This window comes from Lampris incognitus, chromosome 3, assembly GCF_029633865.1.
Source record: "Lampris incognitus isolate fLamInc1 chromosome 3, fLamInc1.hap2, whole genome shotgun sequence".
NCBI classification, from domain to species: domain Eukaryota; kingdom Metazoa; phylum Chordata; class Actinopteri; order Lampriformes; family Lampridae; genus Lampris; species Lampris incognitus.
In genome coordinates this window covers 26,699,014-26,720,486 of record NC_079213.1, presented here as the reverse complement: position 1 = coordinate 26,720,486, position 21,473 = coordinate 26,699,014, and the positions used below count along the sequence as shown (strand labels likewise).

Below are 21,473 nucleotides of genomic sequence, written 5' to 3'. Positions count from 1 at the left end.
GATAAGCGGTTGGGATAATGGATGGATGGGTGGACGGACTTTCACCAATAGGCAGTTTAGAGTCATCAGTTCACCTGGTGTGTTTCGTTGGATGGAGAACCTGCAAACTCCACACATGCACCTGAGACCTGGGCCCACTCACATTCAGGCAACAGGGCGAACCAAGCCGGCTCAGGTCAAGAGCGTTACCTTGTGTTGTAGAGGTGTACTTTGACATACTCCATATTGCAGCACAGAAGCTTGACCCATATACAAAGGATGGAAATTGGAGAGACATTGTGGTTTCCTCCTTTTAGCAACTGTCAACCCGGAGGTCCCCACAAGAAGATGCAGCTAAATTTAGGTCTTCAACATCAAAGGCCCTCTTTGAAGTGTGTGCGTGTGTGTGTGTGTGTTTGTCATTCAGTGGCACTGCCCGTGAGGGAGAGCAGTCTGTGATGGTTACTCAGGCAAGCCATGCAGGCAGGCACCATCAAGGGACTTCACCATCGCTGGTGACACACACAAGCACCCGTACAAAACAGACACTGAACAGGTTCTCCAGCAAATCGCTGTGTTTCCTGCTTTCCTTTTCCTTAACTTTCAGAAATCACCCACTCGAGCAGGTTCCATTTTATTTTTAGCCAGCGCAGTTATTGTTGATGGCGTGTTTCTGCAGAATGCTCGGGGATTTGAGGAAATGCACAAACAGTGGCGTATCACTGATATGGCAGCCATGTGTCAAAACATCACTGTTTAAGAGGTGAAAGGACTCCTTTGCACTCACGCACTTAGCTGTGCAATGCCGTTCTGCACCCTGCTGTAAACCAGAAGTACGGCATCATAATACTGCAATCTCAATCAAACCAGCATATCATAACATCTGCTGTGGGCTTACTTTCCCCATTTAAGGAGTGATTAATCAACAAATTGAGCCTTGAGACAACTCCGGCAAACGGCTTAATAATCTCGGTGAATTCATTTTCTTTTCATTACATTGCTTCACGCTTAGGTGGTCAGCAGCATCAAGAGATGATGGCTGCATTGTCCAAACATCAGCACATCAGGGGGGGAAAAAACATTAGAGTGCTCATCAGTCAGAATCGGTTGGAGGCATTAAACTTACACGTTTTTCCGTTGTCACATTGCAGTAATATGTGACGAGTGAAAAGAGTTTGTGGCAGCTGGACAAAGAGGCCATTGTGGCCACTGTTTTTTCAGCAACACCGTGACTTTTGAAGGAAAACCATTTTGGACCGTGAAGAGAAGTGAAGTAGTACATTATTTGTTTCACCCTCCCTGTTTCAGCCATTTGTCCCTCTCAAAAAAATAAGCACTTCAAGGGCCTCTGGGTGGTGTAGCAGTCTATTCCATTGACTACCAACACGGGGATCACCAGTTGAAATTCCTGTGTTGCCTCCGGCTTGGTCGGGCGTCCCTACAGACACAATTGGCCGTGTCTGCGGGTGGGAAGCCAGATGTGGGTATGTGTCCTGGCCGCCGCACTAGCGCCTCCTCTGGTCAGTTGGGTTGCCTGTTCAGGGGGGAGGGGGAACTGGGGGCAATAGCGCGATCCTCCCACGTGCTACGCCCCCCTGGCGAAACTCCTCACTGTCAGGCGAAACTCCTCACTGTCAGGTGAAAAGAACCGGCTGGCTCCACATGTATCAGAGAAGGCATGTGGTAGTTTGCAGCCCCCCCCCCCCAGATCGGCAGAGGGGGTGGAGCATTTTTATAACAGCAACCCTGTAAGCTGAGATAAGTGGAAGTTGACCTTTGAAAGCTATGCTGCTCTCCATGTGGGATCAACTGCACATTTGTATCCCAGCAAAACCGCTAACCTCGTATGACTTTGATTGTTCAAAGTCCTCCACGTGCTAAGGTGAGGGTCTTATAACCAACGCGTGCTCACTGCTCGTTCAGTGTTAATAACCCTCGCTCAGATGTTGAGAACTCTTCAGCAGCTCGAGGGTAAAGTACCGCTCTGCTATCACAGCAGGCATCAATTTTGTTAACCTCTGGAGTTGTTAACAAGTCTAATCAGTACATAGCAACAAGGAAGCATTTAGGAAGTCATTTGCACCTCAATTTAGCATCATAACAGCTTTGACACACACTGCCGCACACGGTTACTGGAAAAAGAGGTGAGACGAATGTCATGCTCAAGCTTGCCTTAAAGAAGTAAATATGTCACAGGTGCAAAAATATTTGTTGTACTCCTGCAGCTTCTTGCCATCCGTTTGCAGTAAGTTTGAAAAGCTGCAGTTCCTTTTTGTCTGAGAGTCCTTGACATACCTTCAGCTCCATGCAAATTGATTTGATTTCACTTCTTTGAATAAGTTGCATCACTTGAGTCCTGCTGTGGCACGTAGACAGTCCATTCTCCAAAACAAACTGCTTAAATTTTAAAGGCACACTATGCAAGGTTTTTCACCTTAGTCTCTCCTGCACTGCCATCCAAAGGTGTAACGACTTACTGGAGGTGTTTACTTTCATATTCATTTTCTGTTTGGTTTTTTATTTTCTGTTTTAAACTCAAGGTTGTTGTTTTGTTTTTTGTTTTTTTTTGGCCGGACCCAGCCAGCGGGACCCAGCCAGCGGGGCCAGCCCTACAAACGCAAATGTCTGTCAGTGATCAAGTTAGAGTGACAGAGTAAACAAGTGACAGGATTAGGCCGCTGGGTCAGGTGACCAATGACATCACTGAAGTTACATGCTTGGTCAGCCGACCAACGACGTCACTGGTAAACGTGGAAGTTGGAGTTTCTCTATTGGCTGTTACTCTTTCAAAGTGAAACGGCACAGCGGTTCCAGCTTATTCCACATTTATCACAGACTAACGAACGGAATATATTGCTGTTAGTGGATACTACTGAAATACGGAATACCTATGTGTGAATGAGAGGGAGGACAGTAGAATGGTGAGGATGCAGAAGTAGCGGTGATGAAGTCGTATGAGTTTAACTACTCGGGGTCAACTGTCCAAAGTAATGGGGAGTGCAGAAGAGAGGTGAAGAAGAGAGCGCAGACAGGGTGGAGTGGGTGGAGAAGAGTGTCAGGAGTGATTTGTGACAGAAGGGTACCAGCAAGAGTTAAAGGGAAGGTTTACAAGATGGTAGTGAGACCAGCTATGTTATATGGTTTGGAGACAGTGGCACTGATGAAAAGACAGGAGGCGGAGCTGGCGGTGGCAGAGTTGAAGATGCTAAGATTTTCATTGAGAGTGACGAACAAGGACAGGGTTAGGAACGATTATATTAGAGGGACAGCTCAGGTTGGACGGTTGGGAGACAAAGCAAGAAAAATGAGATTGAGATGGTTTGGACATGTGTGGAAGAGAGATGCTGGGTATATTGGGAGAAGGATGCTGAATATGGAGCTGCCAGGCAAGAGGAAAAGAGGAAGGTCAAAGAGGAGATTTATGGATGTGGTGAGAGAGGACATGCAGGTGGCTGGTGTGACAGAGGAAGATGCAGAAGACAGGAAGAAATGGAAATGGATGATCTGCTGTGGCGACCCCTAATGGGAGCAGCTGAAAGTAGTAGTAGTAGGATACTACTGAAAGGCTAAGAATGGAATAAGCCCCTCAAATAACTATCACTCTGACAAAACACTTAATACAGAGTGAGTCTTAGAAAAACAAGAGACATCCGCAGAAAGAACTAGATGAAAGAGGAGGGATAATTAGAATAGTTAGAACAGATAATTAGAATAGTTATAACTACTTTAACAACAAATAGAGAAGGTACTTTATTTTTTCATTGTACAGGTTACAGTGAAATTTGTCTTCTGCATTTAACCCATCCTATTGTGTAGGAGCAGTGGGCAGCTGCAGCTCCTGGGGACCAACTCCACTTCTTCTTTCCACTGCTCAGGGACACAGACAGCAGTATTAACCCTAACATGCATGTCTTTTTGATGGCGGGAGGAAACCAGAGCACCCGGAGGAAACCCACGCAGACATGGGGAAAACATTCAGATATTACTGGGACCAGTACAGAAATTTGCAGATGAACATTTAATGTCCAGGCATTCACATTGTAGACACTACCAACTGGCTCCCTGTAACAAATTGGCCACAATTTCCAACATTGACCATACATGGTCCAGCCATATACTAGGTTTTGAACTAGTCTTGTTTCTTTGTTGCTTCTCCCCTATAGCCTCAGCTCATTCCGTCCTTGACAAAGTTCAGGTTTAACTACACATCCTCAAAGGATAGGCATTTATTGCAGAATATGGCAGAGTAGCAGCCAGCCTTAGCATAGATTTATCATGTACTGAGACTGATAGCTCCCCGTTGAAGGCATTGTAAGTAAGCATGTCGTACTGTGACTATTTATGCACTTCAGGACAATTCATAGTCAAATGCAGAAAATGGCTTTTGATAATCTTACTTAAAAAGAGAGCCCGCATATGAGACAACTGGCTGGTATGGGTAGTTCGCTTCCACTACACTTGATCCCAGGAGCTGGACATTTTTGCATTTATTGGCGCAAAAAGATTAATGATGGATATTTCCTACCTCCCCTTCGCTTGACATGAGCAGCAGCAACCAAATGAAACGGATTTCTGTGTTTTTTGTTTTTTTTATTGGGTGGGGGGGTGCCCTAAATATCTGCTATAAAGAATCAACTACATAGCACAAATACCTCTTTATCACCTTTTAGGTCTACAGCACTGCAGTGTCCCCCTCACATTCACCAAACTCACATCACCACGCAGAAATGGGTAAATGATCATACTGTGGCAGGTGCAAAAGTAATCAAGAGGATGTAATTTTTGTGCCGCCTGCCTCTGAAACTGTGGCCAGAGATCAGCTTTCACTGGATAGTGACCTCTCTCCCGTGGTTTTTTTTTAATTCAATCAAATCACAAATTTGTCCATTTCCTCTGCAATTAGCTAATTGTTTGCAGCCTTGCTAGCAACCTCACTGATACGATGGTGGTGGACACCGAACCCCAGCACCCATCATCAAATTAATATTATTTGAATGGTCATGTTGCATACTCCAATGCATCTTGCCAACTAAATTGAAGCACTTGTTTAATCTCATTGGTTTATGAACAGCCACGTGGTAAGTGCCTATACCATCTATTGCTGACTCGATTACAGTAGGGTTCCTGTATCCCCCTGGCCTTAGCAAGGGTGCAGATCTCATTACAACTTGGGGGGGGGGGTCCCACAAACATGGAATTTTCTCAAGACTACAACTTTGAAACCTTACCTGAGACTCCCCATCTCTTTCCCGTCTCTGTTGCTGCTGTTGTCCTCCACAGGTAAATGTTGTTGTCTAATGGCAAAATTATTGAACATTTGTGTTAGCCCTTCATTCAAGTCCTATGAGGACTTTATCAACTAGTATTTGCAATATTAAAGGGGGTCTTCCTGCGTACATGGTGGCGTTTTGAGCTTACAAAAAAATGTCCTGACCTTTTTCCTTCACACACAAACAGGACGCAGGTTGATTATGGAAGGAAGTAATATACTTTAACTTAACGAAAATATAACGCTAATATATGTCATAATGAGCAATGGGTGTTATTGTGGGCTACTTGGGGGCTATAATGTTGGCATATGTTCACAGTAGCTAGCTAGTGTGAGCTGGCTCACATTTAAATAGCTAAGTCAATGTTTATGTTAGCTAGACAATCGTTACCATGTAATACTTTGTAGCTCCTCCACATCCACTTTTAACATTCACCATCAGAAACTGGAATGAGTCTCCAAATTTTTAAATTAATGTAACTACAATAGAAACGGCTGTCTCAAATAATGGCCTGTCTCTAGTAAGGTAAATACAAACAAAGTTTGTTTGTTTTACAGTTATGATCAGTAACATTAGCTCACAAGCTAGCTAGAAGCTAGCTTAAATGTGGATCTGGCTGGGAATAAGTTAGTTCACTTGAGGTGGTAAACACAGTCTGGTTACATTTTTAAACCTTTTATTCTGTGATGGGTACACTTTGTCTTTTTTTGAACAAAATTATTTAAAAGGCATCTGTCACTGGACTAGCTTACGGTCCTGGCAGTCACCAGTTACACTAGCCACTAAACTAACGCACTGAAGACACAACTTGCTACACAAATGGAATCTGGGAAATGAAGTCCAACAGCAAGCAAATGTATCAGGGTGAAGTAAAACATTAACACCATTTCTCAAATTCCCACATAGTTTAGTATATGCAACGGTTCAGACAGCAGGATACATGGGGGGGGCACACATAAACACAACCTTCAAAAAGTGTTGTGTTTATGTGTGATTTATTTCAAAAGTGGAGTCAGATTCTATAAAATACATTTATTGGGGGGACAACTTAATGTTTTTCAGAAATTGGAGGGGACATGTCTCCTCTGACCCCCCCGGGATCTGCACCCAAGAGCATTAGTGTGGTTTTGTTAAGTTGCATGTTAATGTGCTATGATTGGCAAGAGAGTGTGTATGTAGCACTGTATGTGATGGAGGATGGAGTTTACGGGGAGAGAGGCCCTGCTTTTTTCTGTCTTTGTTTTGCCATCTTTCATAGTGTGCTATTTTAGATTTGACCTGAGTGAGGAGAGTAAGGAGTACAAATAAACAGGCGGGTCAGTGAAAAACACTAAGTCGAGGTCAGTGTGTTTCTAGTGACTAATTCATGAAACGGTTCAGAATGTAGCAGAGCACACTTCTCTGAGTTGTGAATGCTGACTTCTCCATTCATTCAGTAGTTACGAGGATCTCGAAGTCCCAGCAGCTCTAAATGTGCTCCTCTCTCCTCTTGGGGTTCCCTTCTGCAGGCACAACCCGGCAGCCCAAGGAAGGAGAGGTCCCTGGGGTGGATTATAATTTTGTGACTGTTGACCGGTTCATCGAGTTGGAGAAAAGTGGAGCCTTGCTAGAGAGCGGAACATATGAAGGTGAGGAATTTATCACATCAAATACCCGTGTGTGTGGTTGTTGTCAGCCTTCTTTGTGATATCTCTGATTATGTTGTGTATGTTGCAGCCTGGTATGGTCAATATCATCACTTTAGAATGACTGGCAGCTTTAAGAGGAAGATTATTTTTGACATTTGCTTTTGCCCTATCACTTCACATAGGAAGCACACGCACATAAACACACATGCACAGACACATTTTACATGTGATCACTCTTTTGCTTTTAGAAAAAATTCTGTCGGGGCATCCAGGTAGATTAGCAGTTTATTATGTTGCCTTCCAACACAGGGATCGCCGGATCGAATCCCCATGTTAGCTCCGGTGTGGTCAGGCGTCCCTGCAGACACAATTGGCCGTGTCTGCGGGTGGGAAGCCGGATGTGGGTATGTGTCCTGGTCGCTGCACTAGCACCTTTTTCTGGTCAGTCGGGGTGCCTGTTCAGGAGGGAGGGGAAACTGGGGGGAACAGCGTGATCCTCCCACACGCTATTTCCCCCTGGTGAAACTCCTCACTGTCAGGTAAAAAGAAGCAGCTGGCAAGTCCACATGTATTGGAGGAGGCATGTGGTAGTCTGCAGGCCTCCCCAGATCGGCTGAGGGGGTGGAGCAGTGACCGGGACAAGCTCAGAGGAGTAGGGTAATTGACCGGGTACAGCTGGGGAGACAAGGGGGGGGAAGAAAATTCTGTCACATATCCAGTGCAATAAAAAAGCATAGTGATTCTGAAAGAACAAGTAAAAGCCTGAGGGCACACAAATACAGACACACACACATACATATTATTATTATGATAATCCAAGGGAATTTTACACAATATCAACATATAGATCACGATATCTGCTTACATATGCAAAAAAAAAAACGTTCAAGTTTCCAACTGTGGTTCATTGCATTGAGCTATTTGTGAATGTAAAGTGCCACCGAGCCCCCATCCAAGAATTTCACTGTGCTGTCGAAGTGTTTACACTGCGTAGCCCAGAATTTATTCAGCTAAATGCAGTCCACTTTTAGATCAATTTGTTTAATTGATTATTACATAATTATGTATGGTCCAAACAATTTTAATTAAGATACTCACCAAAAGCCCATATATTGTGCTTGTACTAGTAATTTCTTTGTTGTTATTTGTTTGGTTTTTTTCCCCCTTTTTCTTTCTAATTGTATCCGGCCAATTACCCCACTCTTCCAAGCCGTCCCGGTCGCTGCTCCACCCCCTCTGCCGATCCGAGGAGGGCTGCAGACTCCCACATGCCTCCTCCGATACATGTGAGTCCCCAGCTGCTTCTTTTCACCTGACAGTGAGGCGTTTCATCAGGGGAATGTAGCATATGGGAGGATCACGCTATTCCCCCCAGTTCCCCCTCCCCCCCAAACAGGCGCCCTGCCCCGACCGCCCAGAGGAGGCGCTAGTGCAGTGACCAGAACACATACCCACATCCAGCTTCCCACCTACAGACACGACCAATTGTGTCTGTAGGGATGCCCAACTAAGCCGGAGTTAAAACTGGGATTTGAACCGCCGATCCCCATGTTGGTAGGCAACGGAATAGACCGCTACACCACCCGGACGCCTGAGTACTTGTAAATTATTTTGTGTTAGTAATGGCTATTTGGTTCTCCATCTAAGAGATTTAGACATCTGCCAGGCTTTCACTTTTCAACCAAATGTAGCCTGGTTTCAGCCGACATGATGCATACCATTTAGACCTCTTTCAAATGTTTAATCTATTCAAAGTTGCTGAAGGGATATCACATCAAAAGTACTTCTAAAATAATTCCAAAATATTTTCCAGTTCATTTTGTCAGAAGTTTTAGGTAATAAATTCTTGTTGTCATTAACACACAAATTATCTATTACCATATGACAATATCTGAACATGTAACCTACTACTACTACTACTACTACTACTACTGCTTTCGGCTGCTCCCTTTAGGGGTTGTCACAGCAGCTCATCCGTTTCTATTTCTTCCTGTCTTCTGCATCTTCCTCTTTCACACCAGCCACCTGCATGTCTTCCCTCTTTGAATTGCTTGCCAGCCTTACCACATCCCCTGCGGCTTGTATCTCTTCGCTCCTTTCTTGAGCCATAATGGCTGTTCGTTCACCAAATAAAAACAAAAATCTCTCCTCTGATCAGAGGAGAGGGGTTGGAGAAGGCGTCGAGTCCAAAACACTACCCCGGTCCACTGGCACGTCTCTCTGGAGACCGCCGTCTGTGTACAATTAGCACATAAGCTAACTTTCTTCTCTTTAACCTGACTATAGTCTCTATGGCCCTGCCACCACTGCAGGAAAAAAAGAAGAAAAAACTAAATTGCAGATGGCCAATTTAACAGTCGGCTGCCAGAAGCAATGTTGGATCCTTTTGGCGATGGAAGCCGTGCCTCACTTTCAGCGGATGGCTTCCGCAGGGAGACAGAGCTTCTTCTGGGTGGTCGCTTAGCCATCATTCAGCATTTTATATTTTTTTATAATTTAATGGCCAATTAGACTGGGGAGAAAGAGAGAGGGGTGCAATAGCGGACGAAAAAGAAAAACAATACTATTATAGGGACATGCCAGCTGGAGCGACGCAGAAAAGTGGAAAGAGCTTAAACGTATTAATCATGGGTCAACAAATTGTAAAGTGTGAACAGTACTTTAAGTACAGAGGAAATTGAGTTTTTTGTCATATTGTACATTATTTCTGTAGAACATTTCTGCCTCCCATAATTATGTGCTAAGAAAAACGACATTTCATTTTCACATTGGATTTGTTTACTATGATGATTCCCTTTCCTAATTCAGTTTTGTCACCATCTAAGAGGGTCTTCTTTGAGTCCATATGGATCTAAAGTGAAGTCAAGACCATACTAACATGTACCCTGCCTCTACCAAATGATGGAAGCTAAGCAGGTATGGGCTTGGCTAGTACTTGAATGAGAGACCTACTACTGGAAAAACTTGCTGCCGGAAGTGGTGTTGGTGGGCCAGTAGGGGGCAGTCTTCCCTCTGGTCATAATAAAAAAAAAAACAACAAATATCAAATCGCAATGCCCCGGTGCGGCGACGGGAACACTGTGTCGTCCTTCTGATAAGACGTTAAACTGAGGTCCTTACTCACTGTGGTCATTAAAGATCCCATGGCACTTATCACAAAGAGTAGGGGGTCCCCCGGTGTCCTGGCAAAATTCCCTACCTGGTTCTCTCCATGTGGCCACCTAATCATCCCCCCATGTAACTGGCTCAATGATTCCACCCTCTCCACCTCAAGCTGATGTGTGATGAGCGTTCTGGTGCAAAATGGCTGCCATGCATCACCCAGGTGGTGCTACACAATGGTGGTGGTTGAGGTGAGTTACCCCCTTTAATGTGTAGCACTTTGGGTGTCTAGAAAAGCGCTATATAAATGTCATGATTATTATTATTATTATTATATTATTATTAAGGCAGTTTTTCCTCTTTTTTTAACTCCTTTTTCTCCCCAATTGTACTTGGCCAATTACCCCACTCTTCTGAGCCGTCCTGGTCGCTGCTCCACCCCCTCTACCGATCCGGGGAGGGCTGCAGACTACCACATGTCTCCTCCGATACATGTGAAGTCAACAACCGCTTCTTTTAACCTGACAGTGAGGCGTTTTGTCAGGGGAACGTAGCGCGTGGAGGATCACTGATCAGAGGAGGCACAAATGCTGCGACCAGGGCACATACCCACATCCGGCTTCCCACCCCCAGACACGGCCAATTGTGTCTCTAGGGATGCCCGACCAAGCCAGAGGTAACACGGGGATTCGAACTGGCAATCCCCGTGTTGATAGGCAACGGAATAAACTGCTACGCTGGCCGGACGCCCAAGTTTTTCCTCTTTAATTTCTGAGCCTATGTTTCATTGATACCGAAAAAGGTTTTTTTTTTCTCTCTCTTTTTTTCATTCTACATACCGCCGTATACCTCTTACTTTCTCTTTGGATGAAACCCTGGCATGTTAAGTCCTTGGGAATTGAGTTGTTATTTTGTGGCTCTAATCACCACAGTCCCATAATCTTTTAAAAGCTACTCCCCTTAATTTTTCCTTGCAGCCTCCATGTTTTCCAGAACATGAACAAGATGTTTCATGGGTCTTTCCCTACCCAGAGAGAGACGCCAACCAATGTTTGTTTTTTAATCTCTGCAGGTTGCTCTTTGCGCTCCCCAGGCTAACTATAGTATGCAGTCAGCGTAAGAGTTTGGGTCTAGTGTTCAAATCCTGTGCATTGGAATCATCTCTGTGGATGTTCACATATTATGTTCTTGTATGGGTTTTTTTTCTGTCACACACACTTGAGTGGAGCTGAAGAGATAGCTAGTCTGAGCTAATTCAAATGCAAACCTGTTGAGAGCTAAACACCAAACACCTTGGAAAGCTGACGCTCTGAGGACCATTTCAGGAGACTGTACAGCAGGTATAACCACAAATTATTTTTTTTTTCTGTGAGTCTTCAAGTCTTCAAAACACATTTTATCTCCTGAACAGGGATATTCTCTCAAGCTTAAGACCAACATGGTCTGTCTCACTGTCACATTTAGTTCTGACCATGACCTCATGCAAGTTTATGAGCATCTGCATACATGCAGATTTATTATTTTGTCTCTCCATGAGAAAATATACATCCATATACATGTATGTACACAACAGGTGCCTATGCTAAGCATCGGCCTTGTGTCAATGCAGTTGCCCACTGGAGACTGGGGTTCGCGCCTCGGTCTTGTCAGATCCGACTATGGCCGGATTTGATGAAGCAGCAATAATTGGCAACACTGTCTTTGGGAGGGGGGCGGAGTCGGCTTGTGTTTGTCACATGAATGCGTCTGTGTGTGTGTCGGAAAAAGCAATGGTTCGGCCTGGATTCGCCTTGTCACGGAAGTGGCAAGGCGTCTCCTTCGAGACTGCCGGCCCAAGAGATGCAGTTGGCAAACGCATACAGTACGAGGGTGGGTGTTTGAACTAGAATAGGGAGCGATTGGCCACTAAATTGGGAGAAAAAGGGAAAAATCAGAAATAAATTTATAAAAAAAAACAACAACAGGTACCTATGCACATATACAAGCACTTCCGTTTACCTCCAATTGATAAAGGATTCAGGGTTGACAGTGTTGTAACTGGCTGTGCTTTAGTATCCATTTCAGACAGTGTTTGAAATAGAGAGAAATGATGGGAAGGGATCCGGAGGAATGCCTCAGAACCAACCAAAACAACTGCAAGCTTAGGAGTCAGAGGAATGTATATGGCTCTGATTCAAGACTGAGGACATGGTTATTTACTTTGGGATGTACTTCGACTGCTTTTGGTCTTGAATGCATAGATAGTGTATGCTCATTTGAGCTGTTCTTACTCAGACTCGGCCAGAAGATTTAGGCTTGATCCTTCCTTGCTCGAGAGTTTATTAAAAAAACCTTTTTTTTTGTCCTTGTTGGTGTTGTACAAACTGAAGCCATAGAGCGCTCACCTTTTTCATGCCCCTCTGCTAAAGCATTGCCTTTTAAAGAGATACTGCAGTCACATGGCATTTCTGAGTTTCTGTGCCAAATTACCCATGCTGCATTCTGGGAGATTAGTGATGTATGGTGTTTCTTAGCCTAAAAACAGGTGGGGTTAAGGTTATTATAAACTGGGGCTTGGATGTCAGGTCTGTTTGTGATTCGGTCTACGTGTCACTGCCGATGCAGTCTGTCCCTAATCTAGCAGTGATTGGCTGGAGCATACCCACTGCAGCTGTGTGGCATCATTGTCATATAACCACACCTTCCCACCAGTTCCAGCTCAGTGGAAGTGGTAAATGCCCTGTGACTGCAGTATCTCTTCAAATAACATGTGCCTTCATTTCCGTTTTATCTCATGCAATTCATGCAGGTTGACTTGGCTATTTGCCCTTGGGATATTGATTAGGGGGGAAAAAAACAGATATCCTTCAGAAATTTTTTTTAATTAAGAATCCCATGTTTTAAAATAGCTGTTTTTAAATCCAAAATTATTTAATCTTTTCAACATCTCTGCTCACAAGAGCCCAATGATTACATATATAGATCCTGGAGATGCTTTGGTACAAGATTAAGAGCACAAGCCGCAGAGTGTACACTCTACAGAGGAGAAGGCTGGAGGCCAATATCAAGGCAGCCCGGAGAGACATTAGCCGGCAAACAGAGGTGCAGAAGGGAGTGATGAAATATAAGTCCTGGCTGAAAAAGAAGTACAGCAAGTTGTCCATCAGTGAGGATCTAGAGACTGCAAAACAAAGACACACAGCTCTGTCTGCTAGGTGGAAGAGATACACCAGAGAAGCAGAGGCCAAGAGAATAAATGGCCTGTTCCCCAAAGAACCATCCAGAGTGTACTCCCAGCTGCAGGGGGACCACGGCACAAGAACAGACCCACCCAGAGCTGAGACTGAGCAATACCGGAAGTATATATTGGATAGGGAGGTGTCACACAACACCAGTGCCCAGTGGCTGGTGAACCTAAGAGCAGAACATAAAAACCTCCCATAACAAGACCTAGTCATCATCAACAACAGCAGACATACAACAGCGAGTGTCAAGTGTGAAGAGCTGGACAGCACTGGGACCGGACATGATCCACGCCTACTGGCTGAAGAAGCTAACAGCACTTCATGAACGCCTGACAACACAATTGAACCAGCTGCTAATATCACGGTCACACCCAGACTGGCAAACACAAGGTAGGACAACACTGATAATGAAGGTACAACATCTTCAAACTACCGGCCAATAACCTGCCTCCACAAAATGGAAGGCCCTTTCAGGGATCATAGCAACTAAATTGAATAGGCACATGAGCAAATCTCAGAAGGGCATTGGCAATAACACCAGAGGGTCAAAGCACCAGCTACTGGTTGGTAGAGCAGTCAGCCAAGACTCTTAAGACCAGATAGACCTGCCTGAGCACTGCCTGGATTGACTACAAGAAGTGCTATGACTCAATGCCCCACACGTGTATACTGGAGTGCTTGGCACTATACAAGGCCAACAAGGACACTAATAACCTTCAAGAACTTAGTGTGTCTGTGGGGAAAAAAACATAGAGACCAACTCCAAGGCCATCGCACAACTAACCAACAAGTGTGGCTTATACGAAGGTGATGCGCTGTCCCCTCTGCTGTTCTGCATAGGCCTGAACCCCCTCAGTCAGATCATTGCAAAGAGTGGATATGGATGCAAGTTCAGAATTGGTGTAACCATAAGTCACCTCATCTACATTAATGACATCAAGCTGTATGCCAAGAGCGAACAAGTCATCAATTCACTGATCTGCCTCGCCAGAATATACAGCGATGGTATTGGCATGTCATTCAGACTAGATAAGTGTGGCCGAATGGTGACAAAGAGAGGGAAGGTGATCAGGACTGAAGGGGTGGAGCTACCAGAAGGTAGGATTGCAGACATACAGGACAGTTACAAGTACCTGGGTATCCCACAGGCCAATGGGAACCATGACAAGAAAGCAAGGAGGTTAGCCACAGCCAAATATACCTCCAGAGAGTAAGGCAGGTCCTGAGAAGCTAGCTCAATGGTAGGAATAAGATCCAAGCCATCAACATGTCCACAGCATGTACCAGTCATCAAATACCCAGCTGGGATAATAAGCCAGCCACAGGAGGAAATAGAGGCCATAGATGTCAAGACACGAAAATAGTTCACAATACAGTCCAGCACCCTTGAGGCTGTACAGTCAGGCAGGGGTCTATGGACACAACCGCAGAACAAAAACTCTGATGAAAAAAGGAAAAGCTGTTTATTTCACAGTTCAAGACAGCAGAACAGTCTTGTAGACCATTACCCAAAAAACCCAATAGCAAAATATAAAACAGAGACCAAGTACAGAGTCGGCTATTTGTCTCAGATAGCCAATTGGTGTTGCAGCATCTTACCAGTGACACCCATACAAATACAACAATATAACGGCATTGGGAGGCACAGTGGCCCAGTGGTTAGTGCTGTCGCCTCACAGCAAGAAGGTCCTGGGTTCGAACCCTGGGGTTGTCCAACCTTGGGGGTCATCCCAGGTTGTCCTCTGTGTGGAGTTTGCATGTTCTCTCCATGTCTGTGGTGGGTTTTCTCCCAATGCTGCGCTTTCCCCCCACCATCAAAAACACACGCATGTTAGGGTTAATACTCCTGTCTGTGCCCCTGACTGAGGCATGGCAAGACGAACTGGAGTTGGTCCCCGGGCACTGCACAGCGGCTGCTCACTGCTCCAAGCTGCACATCTAGGATAGGTTATATTCAGAGGAAGAATTTCCCCGCGGGGATCAATAAAGTATATCAAAATCAAATGGTAGAGTATGAAATCCAATAAACTGAGCCCGAGACAGCAGGCAATATCGTAATCAGATAACAGTTATGGATCAAACACCAACAAACAGAGTCTGAGATGGCAGGCAATATCGTAGTTGAAAAACAGGAAGATTTTTGAAACTGATAAGCATTACACAGGTAAATGCTTGAACAACACAGGTACGAAATACACTGGCACGATCTGGCAAACAACAAATAAACTATAGGGTATAAGTAACAGAGGGAGTAATGAGGTGGTGAGTTGCAGAGGAGTAGAGAGAGAGAGAGAGAGAGAGAGAGAGAGAGAGAGAGAGAGAGAGAGAGAGAGAGAGAGAGAGAGAGAGAGAGAGAGAGAAGAGAGAGAGAGCTCAGGCAGGAGTCCTGACACTGTACAAGCAGTGAAAAGAGGGGGCCGAGGATTGGTGAGTGTCAGAGCCACTATCCTGGATGAAACAAGGAGCATCCAAGAGTAAGTACATCAGGAAGATGGCCCCACAGGACCAACTGCTCAGTGAGCACCTCAGGCAGCAGAGGACAGATGGTGATGAGAAAGAAGAAGAGGAAGACTAAGCCCCTCCATGGGATGTACCATCAGCAGATAGAGGAAGTGGCTGACATCAAGAAATCCTATCAGTGGCTAGAAAAGGCAAGTATGAAGGACAGAACAGAGGCTCTGAGAGGGGGATTTTTTTTAATCTATAAAAAAAACGAGTTCTTCTTTGTGACATATCCTGTTATATACCCATTCATATTGAAAGGAATATTGTATTTTCTTATTTTGATGACATGTAGTGTGTGCTCCATGTCCTGGTTGTGCCATGCATAAATCCAATGATGCCTGCAATATTTTTTAAAAAAATCCATAAATCAGTGTAACTTGTCCTCGGTAAAGTGTCTTTGCCTGCTCATGTGTGGATAATATATTTGTGTTTTGCTGTGTCTGCTGATTGCCATTAAAAACTCGATCAGATGCCAGGAGAGAAGACTTGAGAGATAACTACACACCCAAGGAAAGAAACTTTGCTACCAAGAGAGAGAGAGCTGCTACATGATGCTTTAATTAATGTGGGAAGAGAGGTCGGCCATGTCACCTGCCTCAGCAAATCATTGTTTATAAGATCGTATTGCTCAATCCCATGGTTCTGTCCATGCAGAAGCAATGGCTCCACTGGGCATTTGGTATGGTCAACACATCTAATTGCCCTCCATGCACTGTGTCCTGGTAGTTCTACTTAGATATGTAGAGCATGTCTCAAAAAAACCTGGACACACCTCGATAGCTCGCTTTCATGAAGTTATTGATTTACTATAAATGCCGTTCCACAATAGGGAATATTCTCTTATGATTCTGTTTAATATCTTTCTTCTTTTTTTGCTAAATTGAAATTACTGCATTTCTATTCTGAAAACACAAAACTCTTCACAATGAAACGACTGCATCCTATTTCAGTATATGTGGCACCAGTGGGAATTGAACGCATAACTTTTGTTAGCTTTCATGCTAACAACATGCTATCAGTTTCATGCTCAAGGTACAAACCATCTCAACACTGGGTGCAGACAGATTCATGTTTTCGTTGAATCAATGCAGTGCAAGTGCAGCACACTGCAGGGTTTTGAGTGCACAAAGAAAGAAACCCGGCAGAGTAAACGGACTTTAGATTGAGTCGGTCCACGATTGCGTCAGTCCATGTATAGCAATGTGAAGGTAGACACATTGTGCCTCAGGTGTGTGGGCCGCTCATCCTCAAGAGTAATTACAGAGTTGGCTTCAGAAAAGTGGAACGTGCACCAAAACACAAACAATCACACAAACATGCAAAAAAAAAAAGACTTGCGCATTACTATGCAGTGTTAACGTCAAGGTCTGAATCTGGACCACAGTTTGAACCATGTGAACTCACAGTCTAATGAAGAGAGAATCTCTGCATGGTCTTATAAATGATTGATGTGCGAAGGAGGAGAAGTAAGAAGCAAGAATAGACAAACCCCTAAAATTGGCTTGGGAGGGGGTGCTTGTGCTTGCGCGCATGTGTGTGTGGTGTCTGTATGTGTGTGTGCGTGCTCATCAAAGCGTTAATGTTTTTGTGTGTGTGTGTGTGTGTGTGTGTCAGACTGTGCGCAGTGTGATTGCAGTACATGATGTGAACTTTAGCGTCCAGCTTGTATGTTCATGGATCACCTGGCTTCGACATGGAACAGGAAGTCAGCCATCATTCCGCTCTCTCCTAGTAGATGATGCAGTGGTGTGATGAGACTCCATCTTTCTTTCTCGTGTCTGTCTCTTTCTATTTTTCTCTTTCACCCCTGGAGATCTTTCTTTTTGTCTCCCCTAGCCTTCTCCTGACTTTCACTCTGCATTTGTTAGATGGTGAAGGTTTGAAGTGATGTTCATATCTAGCGCCAACCTGCAGTGATGCAGCAGGGTTTCTTTTGTATTTTTGTTTTCAGTATGTAAGACGGGATTAACGAAGAGCAATATAGCAGACATATATTTCTCTCCTTTTCTTTCTTAATATTTAATGGAAACATGGATTCATGCAAATTTCTTTTCAATGTCCTAGTTCTTACTTCGGCACGTTTCACATGTTTGAGTGTTGCCTTGTTACAAGCCAGTGGAAAGGCACCACCAAAGGAAACGAAGCTTGTTCAAAATGCAAGCATGTAGCACATTAACACACCAAGATTTGAGTCAACCAGCATGCAAAAAAGACTTAATACCATTCTCTCTTTCTTGTGTGTGTTTGTTTGTGTGTGTGTTTTTTCTCTCTCTGGTCCAGATAACTATTATGGCACCCCCAAGCCTCCAGCCGAGCCCAGTGCTCTGCTGCTGAATGTAACAGACCAGCTGCTGCCGGGTGCCAGACCTAGCTCCGAGGGCAAAAGGAAACGTAACAAGTCAGTCAGCAACATGGAGAAGGCCAGCATCGAACCCCCTGAGGAGGAAGAGGAGGAGAGGCCTGTTGTCAATGGCAACGGTGTTGCCGTCACCCCAGGTCAGCCCTGACAGCAACCACAATAATCGTAACGTCACCAAGGTCTCATCATCACGACTAGGTTTTAAGTCATACACCAGGTCGACATGGCCCACAATCCCACCACCAGGAAAGCAAAAATGTATCTGCCTTTGATCATAGCAACAGCCTTGCACTGTTGCCTAGCAACAGAGTGGTTCCAGATAGTTAGCGCATGGCTTTTTTGGAAAACTTTAAGGCAGATTAGCACCTTTCAACATACTATCTGATCATAATTTTGCATCTCCCTCTTTTAGTTGATGCAGTTACAGTCTTAGCTAGCCCAACTACTATTGGTAGGCCGAGAAGCATAATTGACAGGTAAGTTTACATCGTCCTGTTGGAAGTTTTTGCGCTGCTATGACTGTGCAAAAAGGATGATGAGAACATTAAGCGTCGATGCTATCTGAGGGGACTATTAAAGCTCTCCTGTCAGTATTACTAGGTACTGCTGAGTTGTATCGATTGAAACAAGGTGACACACCCCGACTCCTCTCCCACTCCCCAGATTTCTGCATTCAAAAGCAAAGGAGCCAGGCCGGCTGAGTGGTTTTGCTGTTTTGTTGCCCAGTCTTCCAAAAGACTTGGCTCACACTGCCACTCCTTTCTGAGCTATGCAGCGACAGCAGCAAACTGACATCCACTGCACTGAAAGAGAAGTTGAAAATGGCATATATTGGAAAAAGTGCTGGGTATCCTCTACCCTCCTATTTCAGTTGGCTTGTTTTGTTGATTTGCTATCATGGGGATGAACAATAGTGGTCAACACACAGGTATATATTACACATAGCCCCTCTCTAACTATCCCTATCCTAGGGCAGCTTTTAAGGATAACAGAGGGTGCAACAGCCAGGTCTGAGTGTAGTGCAAAAGTAATATTGGGGCCAAATTACTGCTCTCTGAGGGTAAAAGATAAAGTAATAACTTTGCCTCTGAATTGAGCAGTGATTGATGAATAATGTATAACTTTTTTTTTCCTTGAGAAGAACCCCAACATCCAAACTAAAATAACACAGATGCCGTTGCTCTACAAAATAGTCCATCTTTAAGGGTCTTTATGCAGTAACTATTCAATCCGAGATAGCCCGGGGGTATACAGACCGACTGGACTCCAAACTGGCATGAGAGCCTTTTGCAGTTCATCAGGAAATTTTACAAAACAGATCTCAGTTTATTAAATCAACCCCGGTGCAGGCCCCTGTCAGAGGCTTGCCAAACTCTCAACAAGGGCAGATCTAACGGCTCACATGCTCTGGACTAATGCCCAGCTTCATACAGTGGCTCTTATTTCTCAAGTAATATGCTGATAAGTCTTTTGTTTGTACAGACATTTCTTTGTGTTTGAACAAATGTGGGCAGAGAAGACAATAAGATAAACTTTTTTTAATCCCTGCGGGGAAATTGAAGTGTGTTGCAGCAGGCAAACAAAAATGGTGCAAAAGACATAGACAGCAAATATTGCACAGGAAATAAAAATGCTAATGCAGATGTACAAGCTATACCTATTATACAGTAAAGGCAATAAAATCTGTCAAAGAACATGTATGGATAACAATAAGTCATAAACAAACAATGATAAAAATAACAATTACAGGGCGTCTGGGTAGCGTAGCGGTCTATTCCGTTGCCTACCAACACGGGGATCGCCAGTTCGAATCCCTGTGTTACCTCTGGCTTGGTCGGGCATCCCTACAGACACAATTGGCCGTGTCTGCGGGTGGGAAGCCGGATGTGGGTATGTGTCCTGGTCGTGGCACTAGCGCCTCCTCTGGTCGGTAGAGGTGCCTGTTCAGGGTAGAGGGGGAACTGGGGGGGAATAGCGTGATCCTCCCATGCGCTACGCCCCCCTGGCGAAACTCCTCACTGTTAGGTGAAAAGAAGTGGCTGGCGACTCCATATGTATCAGAGAGGCATGTGGTAGTCTGCAGCCCTCCTCGCATCAGCAGGGTGGGTGGAGCAACGACCGGGACAGCTCGGAGAGCGGGGTGATTAGCCGGATACAATTGGGGAGAAAAGGGGGGTAAAAAAAAACAAAACAAGACAGATAGTATAAAATGGACTACAGTACAGGGTCTGTTGCACCTTTTGTAATTTATGCATTCTCTATACTGGCTTAATCAATATCAAAGGATATGAGCAGGTAGGATTGGGTGGATGGCAGGGAGACACCTTGGACAGGTTGCCAGTCCATCACAAGGCATACAAGACACACACACACACACACACACACACTCACACACACACTGTTCATACCTATGGGCAGTTTAGAGTTTTTGATTTACCTGACCTGCCTGTCTTTGAACCATGGGAGTTAAATCGGAGGACATGGAGAAAGCTCACGCGATCATGGGGGAGAACATGCAAAACCCTTTTGCTGTGATGTGGCAATGCTAACCTCTAAGCCTCCATGCCCAAAATTGGACAAAAGTATATTTTAGTGCAGTGTTTTCCAACCCTGGTCCTCAGTTACAACCAGCACGGCAGAATTAAACAGTAGAATAAGAGAGGGGCCGTGTTATCATGAATAACATCATGCCCATGATTTGGTGTAAATGATCACAGTCATTGCATTCTAGCATAAAGACTAGCATAGCTAGTAACACTTGTAAATTAAATTAACACTTTGTAACACTTCAAATAACAACGTGAATAAAATGAATAACAATATTCGTAAACGCTGCTAGCTAGCGTGTATCTTTTAAGGTATATAATTATTTTTATTAGTATATGTTAATCTGTTAACTGCCATTCACTGTGCAGTTATAGAAAAAAGTGTGATGCAGGAGGAGTGTTAGCGTTAGCATTAGATTAGCTTGCTCACTTCGCTGGTGAGGTGTTTCTCTGTGCATTGTCTGTGTCAGGCTGTCTAGATATTAAATTAATATTTTAAAACATGCAGCCATCTGTTGATGAAATCATCTGTTCGAAGTGGAACAATACGGGTGAAGTAATGCTGCTCTGTGATGTTATAGTAAATAACACGTGGCTCTTGGGCATTCAGATCACTTGATCACAAACAGCTGTTTTGTTAATCTGATTAGAAGGCTGTTAATACCTGATACAACAGGTGAAGAAGTTAACTTCCTAGCAGAACAGGAAACCAGCAGTATTGGTGGTACCCAAAGACCAGTTTGGGAAGCACTGATTTAGGATAAAAACATTTTATAAAACCGGATTCTGAGTCATGGCCTTGGCACATGGTGGCGTTATTCAAGAGTCCAGTTGGCTATATGAAGAGAAGACTCCCTAGA

At 44.4% G+C, this 21,473-nt stretch overlaps 1 protein-coding gene across 1 annotated transcript in view; it reads left to right on the top strand.

Annotated features, from left to right (window-relative positions):
• magi2a (membrane associated guanylate kinase, WW and PDZ domain containing 2a) overlaps positions 1-21,473 on the top strand; it is a 333,028-nt gene that overhangs the window by 210,452 nt on the left and 101,103 nt on the right. The window contains exons 3-4 of the mRNA XM_056275592.1: positions 6,758-6,877; positions 17,989-18,204. Coding sequence (XP_056131567.1) covers positions 6,758-6,877; positions 17,989-18,204 — 336 coding nt within the window. The remainder of the gene's footprint in view (positions 1-6,757; positions 6,878-17,988; positions 18,205-21,473) is intronic.